Source organism: Bufo bufo, chromosome 1 (assembly GCF_905171765.1).
Source record: "Bufo bufo chromosome 1, aBufBuf1.1, whole genome shotgun sequence".
NCBI lineage: Eukaryota > Metazoa > Chordata > Amphibia > Anura > Bufonidae > Bufo > Bufo bufo.
Window position 1 is genome coordinate 779,253,923 of NC_053389.1, and position 8,080 is coordinate 779,262,002.

General features: G+C 44.1%; 1 protein-coding gene across 1 annotated transcript; it reads left to right on the top strand.

The window, feature by feature from the left end:
- Positions 1-6,123: 6,123 nt before the first annotated feature.
- LOC120988234 (olfactory receptor 1019-like) lies at positions 6,124-7,101 on the top strand. The gene has a single exon (XM_040415932.1). It carries the CDS (start codon positions 6,124-6,126, stop codon positions 7,099-7,101), a length of 978 nt encoding a protein of 325 aa, XP_040271866.1.
- The last annotated feature ends 979 nt before the right edge of the window (positions 7,102-8,080 follow it).

Consider the following 8,080-nt stretch of genomic DNA (forward strand, 5'->3'; position numbering starts at 1 on the left):
CCTTCTATTTCTTTTTGAGTTTGGGCAAAAAGGTTTTTCTGTTTCCTAATTTCGTGTAAATATATACCCCGGAGATATGCCTTAAGCGAGTCCCAAACCATATGGATATGTGTTGAATTAACATTGTCCCTTCAGAAGAGTTTTATTTCTTCATTGATCTTATCTAGATCCTTTATCAATGACATCCAATGGGGGTTAAGTTTAAAAATTCTATTTTTATTTATTTTCTTAGGACTGTCCAGTATTACCATCACCGGGCTATGGTCAGAGATACCGTGGCATTCATAGTTCATTTTTTTTACCCTATTAACGAGCCCGGGGCTGGCGAGGGCGAGGTCAACTCGGGACATGGACCGATATGTATTGCTGAAGCATGAAAATACTTGCTTATTTCCATAAAGGGATCGCCATATATCAACAAGTGCCATCTCTGTACAGATTCGAGATAGCGCAGTACTTGATCCTAATTTCGATTCGTAATTGGTTATGGTGGAGATCCTATCCTTTTTAATGTCCATGACCGAGTTAAAATCGCCCATCACCAGCACCGGGCACTCCTCTCGTGCTGCAATGTAGTCCATCAATTTACATAGTACAGTATTTGTAAAGGGGGGAGGGATATATATAAATGCTATAATTCTCCTTTGCCCCTGCCAGTGGCAGTGCAGAAAAATGTACCGACCCTCTTGATCGATTAGCTGTTCTATTGGATCATAGTCTACCTGTCTATGAATATAGACACTGATTCCCCTAGAGTATGTAGAGTAACAGGAGTGGTATTCATGAGAGGCCCATCTCCTCCCGCCCAGCGCCGCCACCTTCTCTCCTGTGTTTCTAACAGGGCCACTATTGCTGGTAAATGTCTAGAGACAAGATCAAACACTGCACACCTCTTAATTTTGTCCGCGAAACCGCGGATGTTCCATGTCAAAATACTAGTCATTTTAAAGAGTAAGGCAGCGCTGAGCGGAAGGGCAAGGGCGCCCCCCACGACGTACCCTCAACACTTCGACAATCCCCCGAGGAAAGAAACCCCCCCCCAACCCTTGTCTTCTCCCCGAACCCCCCTTCCATTCTGACCCGTGAGTCGCAGACTGCGACTCATAGGACTCAAACCTTAGGCTATCACCCCCCCCCCCCCCCCCGCCGGCAACCCCCCCAGCCTCCCCTCAATGCATCGCTAACATGTTATTTAATGCCCTTTGAGTCCATCCAGTCCGCAGCGTCGCTCGGATTAGCAAAAAATTGAACAGTTTCTTTGTATATGACACGTAGTTTCGCGGGGTACATCATGGAATACTTTAATTGTGCTTGTATCAGTCTCTTTTTAACATCTTTGTATTCCCTTCTTTTGTCTTGAGTAGCCTTAGAAAAGTCCGGGTATATCTCTATGCAGGCATCATTATATTTCACTGTTTGTGTCTCTCTTTTCCATCTTAGTATGTGGTCCCGTTCTCTTGACGAGGTCATCTTAATTAATAATGGCCTAGGTGCTGACCCTGGTGGAGGTTTCCTGGTGGGGATACGGTGTGCTCTATCCACCGTAAGGGATAACTCTGCCTCTACCGTTGTTGCATTTTCTAATAACCATTTTTGAATGAATCCCCTGGGGTCGTCTTTTTCTACTCCCTCCGGGAAACCCACCAGTTTTAGATTGTCTCTCCGGGATCTGTCCTCCAGGTCCGCCATTTTTTCTTTAAGTGCCTTATTGTCGCTTTCTACTGTTTCCAACCTTTTTTTAATATGGCTAGATTCTTTTTGGAGCTCCGAAGTCAGGGTTGCATACTCTTTGACTCGTTCCCTCATTTTGTTTAAGTCGTCTCGGATTACCGAAATGTCGGTCTGCACTGCTGCCACCGTCATAGTCAGTGTACTTAATGATTGATTCGTTGTCCTGACTGCGTCCAGTATACCCGCTAATTTACGATCGATATTGTTCATCTGGTTGTCTGCATCAGATGCCTGCCCCTCTCCCACCCTATTTACAAGGTTCCCGCTCTCCTCATGATCTTCCATCTGAGATATTGGCCTCTGATTGCTCCTGGTCTTAGTTAATGGGGGTGGGGATTTAAGGTACTTATCTAACTGTGTCCTTACAGTGCTCCCTTTAGGAGATGCTGTTCCAGTGGATTTCCTGTTTGACGGTTTGGGGGCCATTTTTATTTTTTTTTATTTTTTTTCAATTTTTTTTTTTATTTTTTTTCCTTTTTCCCCCCTTTCCCCTTCCCCCCTCCTACTCTCTCTCTTTTACGCGATTACATTCAGAAATAATCTTGTACAGATCCTTATTTAGCTGAGACGGCAAATGAGAAATGTCATATACACAGAGAGGTAGTCAGGTGAGCTTACATATCCTCGATCTCCTCGGATCTAGAAGCTTCTTCTTTCTTAAATGGCAAGGGGCTTCAGTTTTGGGGTCTTACGGTGACTTTGGTTTAGTCCGTTGGCAATCTTCGGCGACCCTTCAACGCGTATATTCGGGAGTCCGGAGCACGGAAAAATGACAGAGCAGTTTTCAGTATTTAAACAAGATAGTACGGTGACCGAAAGCGAAAACAAAAACAGGAGGATAATGCTAATGTGTGCTGGTGTAGTTCCCAGCTATCCAGGTCAAGGGAAGGCGCAGGGGGAGAGTGAGGCACAGCTATGTAGCATTCAGGATCCGGAAACAGGCACAAGGGTGATAGGTACTGATATATGCTGGTTTGGGACCCACGGTTAAACTTCGCGGCTATACAGCAATTAATGTCCAGCGGAGACACATAGGTGATGCTTGTATATGCTATTGTAGCTCCCCAGGCAAAGCTTCACGGCTATATAGCAATCAAAATCCAGAAACCGCACAAAGATGGTGCTTATGTGTACTGATATTGCCCCCACACTTCTCAGCTGTACAGCGGTCAGGGTCCAAAAACAGCACCAAAATGGGTCTTATATATGCTGATATAGCGCCCAGGGCAGAGTTTTGTGGCTATAGCTATATAGCGGTCAGACTCAAGAAGGGGCACTTAGATGGTGCGGACAGTTACTGAGATGGCACCCTGCACAGAACTTCTCAGCTGTATAGCCAAAGGGTTTCAGAGTAGAAAATGAGGGTGACTGTGATGTACACTAATAAGGCAGTCAGACAGCCCCTTGCCTTCAGAGCGGCCCAACAAACAGAACTGACATGATAAGTAGAGCCGCACACCTGCGGCCGCTCCGAGCCCACAATGAGATGGGCAGGTCACCTAGAGGCATAGAGGCACAGGGGACAACTACTCACTGCGCAGTCTTACAGCACCTGTATAGGATACGGAACCCGAGACGGCTTCTTCTGACGTCCGCTCAATTAAAGAGGTAATGATGCCCTGTGCAACAGGGAGACGATCCGGCGGAGCAACGGAGCACAACGGCAGAGCAGGGGAGCACAGCGGCAGGGAAAACCGCGGCAGAGCCAGGGAGCACAGGGAGTACAGCGGCAGGTGCGTTGATGGTGTCAGCGGTGATGGCGTCCTGGGGAGAGGTGGAGAACTCCACAGGAACTCAGAGACACAGCGGAGGCATCGGCATCGGCATTCAGGGCTTAGGAGCTAGAGAGCTGGAGCTGGGGCCGGCGTTCAGGGGGGAGGGGCGGACCGCTGCACGTACGTCGCTCACGTCATGCTGCCGCGCCTCTCCCTTCTGGGTGCACTTGTCTAATCAGCTGCTTGTTAAGTGGAGGTGAAGCGCTTACCTCCACAGTACGAGGATGAGCAATGACTACGGCTATTGCTTGTCCCCATACAAAACCATTGTTCCTGGACAGCAGAGTACTGGACAGCACAATCTGCCACCTAAGAGCAATGATTGAGGTGTCCGCACCTCAGATCATATCACCTGATAAACAAGCATTTTACTCATTCGTAGGGTGATCTGCAGCACCTTTAGACAGGCTGATTATCAGAAACGAGCATTCAAAGGAATGTTTTTTCCCGATAATCGGACCAAATGTCAGGCCAACTAAATCCAGCTTTACAAATGTGGTGATACCAATTATAATCAGTTTATAATGTTTAACTTGATGAAAGGGAACCAGTTTTATGTTAGCTTTTGATATTTGAATTTTTGTTATAATTTTAAAAAAATATTATTAAACTTTTTTATTAAACTCTTTATATCTATCATGTATGAATCAAACACAGTTGGTGAGCTGATTCTATAAATCCCCTGTGACATTTGTATTACATATACATCATATGTGAGGAAGGGCTTAAGATTTTTGGCTTGGAGGCTGTATTTATTTAGTTGTTCTTGGTGTGGTATGAGTCTTTATTTGTATTAGGGGTTCTGAATACTATAGTATGGATTAGCATGATTTACTATGCTACTCCACAGTTTATATTTTGTATTTTTTTGTAATATACACTGCTCAAAAAAATAAAGGGAACACTTAAACAACACAATGTAACTCCAAGTCAATCACACTTCTGTGAAATCAAACTGTCCACTTAGGAAGCAACATTGAGTGACAATCAATTTTACATGCTGTTGTGCAAATGGGATAGACAACAGGTGGAAATTATAGGCAATTAGCAAGACACCACCAATAAAGGAGTAGTTCTGCAGGTGGTGACCACAGACCTCTTCTCAGTTCCAATGCTTCCTGGCTGATGTTTTGGTCACTTTTGAATGCTGGCGGTGCTTTCACTCTAGTGGTAGCATGAGACGGAGTCTACAACCCACACAAGTGGCTCAGGTAGTGCAGCTTATCCAGGATGGCACATCAATGCGAGCTGTGGCAAGAAGGTTTGCTGTGTCTGTCAGCGTAGTGTCCAGAGCATGGAGGCGCTACCAGGAGACAGGCCAGTACATCAGGAGACGTGGAGGAGGCCGTAGGAGGGCAACAACCCAGCAGCAGGACCGCTACCTCTGCCTTTGTGCAAGGAGGAACAGGAGGAGCACTGCCAGAGCCCTGCAAAATGACCTCCAGCAGGCCACAAATGTGCATGTGTCTGCTCAAACGGTCAGAAACAGACTCCATGAGGGTGATATGAGGGCCCGACGTCCACAGGTGGGGGTTGTGCTTACAGCCCAACACCGTGCAGGACGTTTGGCATTTGCCAGAGAACACCAAGATTGCCAAATTCGCCACTGGCGCCCTGTACTCTTCACAGATGAAAGCAGGTTCACACTGAGCACATGTGACAGACGTGACAGAGTCTTGAGACGCCGTGGAGAACGTTCTGCTGCCTGCAACATCCTCTAGCATGACCGGTTTGGCATTGGGTCAGTAATGGTGTGGGGTGGCATTTCTTTGGAGGGCCGCACAGCCCTCCATGTGCTCGCCAGAGGTAGCCTGACTGCCATTAGGTACCGAGATGAGATCCTCAGACCCCTTGTGAGACCATATGCTGGTGCGGTTGGCCCTGGGTTCCTCCTAATGCAAGACAATTCTAGACCTCATGTGGCTGGAGTGTGTCAGCAGTTCCTGCAAGACGAAGGCATTGATGCTATGGACTGGCCCGCCCGTTCCCCAGACCTGAATACAATTGAGCACATCTGGGACATCATGTCTCGCTCTATCCACCAACGTCACGTTGCACCACAGACTGTCCAGGAGTTGGCAGATGCTTTAGTCCAGGTCTGGGAGGAGATCCCTCAGGAGACCGTCCGCCACCTCATCAGGAGCATGCACAGGCGTTGTAGGGAGGTCATACAGGCACGTGGAGGCCACACACACTACTGAGCCTCATTTTGACTTGTTTTAAGGACATTACATCAAAGTTGGATCAGCCTGTAGTGTGTTTTTCCACTTAAATTTTGAGTGTGACTCCAAATCCAGACCTCCATGGGTTGAAAAATTTGATTTCCATTTTTTTATTTTTGTGTGATTTTGTTGTCAGCACATTCAACTATGTAAAGAACAAAGTATTTCAGAAGAATATTTAATTAATTCAGATCTAGAATGTGTTATTTTTGTGTTCCCTTTATTTTTTTGAGCAGTGTATATACACTTATGTATATCAGCCAGATTCAGAGAAACTTCAAAACCCTTAGTACTGGGCCCAACAATGTGATAAAATGGCCCTGTTCAAGAATTATCAGTAGAAAGTTCCATACCGTACATAATCTGTTTCCTTTCTTTCATCACAGACCCTAAAGATGAATGACTGTAAAAACAGCACAGTGACTGAATTCTACATGACCCCATTCTCCACCTCCAGAAGAAATGAAATTCTTATATTTACTGGGTTTTTATTCATGTATCTGCTAGCAGTGGTGGGAAATCTGATCATCATTGTATTGGTCTGTGGTGTACCCCAACTTCACACTCCCATGTATTTCTTCTTGTGTAATCTTTCTTCTGTTGACGTCATCTATGTCTCTACTATTCTCCCAAAGATGTTCTCCATCATGTTAAGAGAAGACAAGAAAATCTCATTTAGTGGTTGCATGATTCAGATGTTCTTCTTCATATTCTGTGGAAATGCTGAGAATAACATTCTGACCTATATGGCTTATGATCGCTATGTGGCGGTTTGTTCTCCTCTACATTATTCTTTGATTATGACCAGGAAAGTTAGTTTTATTCTGGTGACTTCCTACATGACCTTCAGTGCCATGAATTCCATAGTGTTAACCTTCATGATATCTACATTATCATTCTGTTACTGTCACAAGATCAACCATTTCTTCTGTGAGGTAGTACCATTGATGGCGCTGGCTTCTAGTGACACTAAGATTATGAAAATTATCGTCTCGGTAGAAGACTGTGTGGTAGCTTTAAATTTAATGTTCATTTTGACCTCATATGGAAGAATTATCTCCACAGCTTTAAAGATTCGTTCCTATAAGGGACAGCTTAAAGTTTTTTCTAGCTGCTCTTCCCATATTATTACTGTCCTATTGTTCTTTGGACCAAGCATCTTCATGTACATGAAATCTCAGTCTGAAAATTCTAAAGAACAAGACAAGATTATCTCAATGCTTTATGTGGCTGTGGTCCCAATGTTAAACCCATTTATATATAGCTTGAGAAATAAAGAAGTCCTGGGAGCTGCTAGAAAAATGGCCAAGGAGATTTTTTTATTGAATCATGTTATAGACACAGGTTGTGGAAACACTGTGTCAACCGACTGATTTAGCATTAGACAAAACCTAAAGGCATTATTCTGGTAGCTGCCTGGTTTTTACTCTTTAAACCAGGGATTTGGTTTTTGCTGCAGGGAATAGTAGTCTTTGAGTGGTTGGCTGCTGACCCACCGAGGTCAACAGACACCTACTGTATGAGTAGCACCAAATGGACAGGTAAACTCGTAGCCAGTAATAGGCCAATCATCAGGGCAGGCATCAAAGGGTAAATAATGTTATCAGGCACAGGTTGCGTCAGGCAGCGGAGGGTCAGAATCCAGGAATCAGGCAGAAATAGGTACATGGGCAGACAATCATATATAGCACACCTTACCGGGAACTAGTAGACTAATGAACCTTTTCCTCAGCCAGAGAATGAGAAAAAATGCACAGCATATATAGCAAAAGCTGATAAACGTGTTTTAATACATTTTTTAAGAATAAAAATCAACACAAGAACAAGGGGGCTCAATGTAAAATTATTTGGGGGGAAGATCAGAATCAGTCAGGAAAGATTTTTACATCAAAAGTGTAGTCCAGGCTTTAGACAAGTTAACAGATCTCATGGTGTCTAGTGTTGAGTGTGAATATTTGAATCGCGAATATCGCCACTTCGAGAATTTGCAAATATTTAAAATATAGCGCTATATATTCGTATTCGCGAATAGTGTTGAATATTCTAATCGCAAATTTTTTGCTAATTTTTCGCGAATATATTACATTGCCGATTTTTGCAATCAAGTAAACAATGACTGGAGATCACGAATTTGCGAATTTATGGCGAATATTCGGCCAAAAATTCACAAAATATCACGATTTCGAAAATTGCCTATGCCGCTCATCACTAATGGTGTCATAGTAGTCCGAAATGTATAATAATGCAGAAATACCATAGAATGTGCAGTTTTCAAAACTAAAATGGAAAATCAGAGGATAAAGTTACAGGGTGTAATAAGTGGAAGCAATCAGAATTTGATGTAAACTCAAT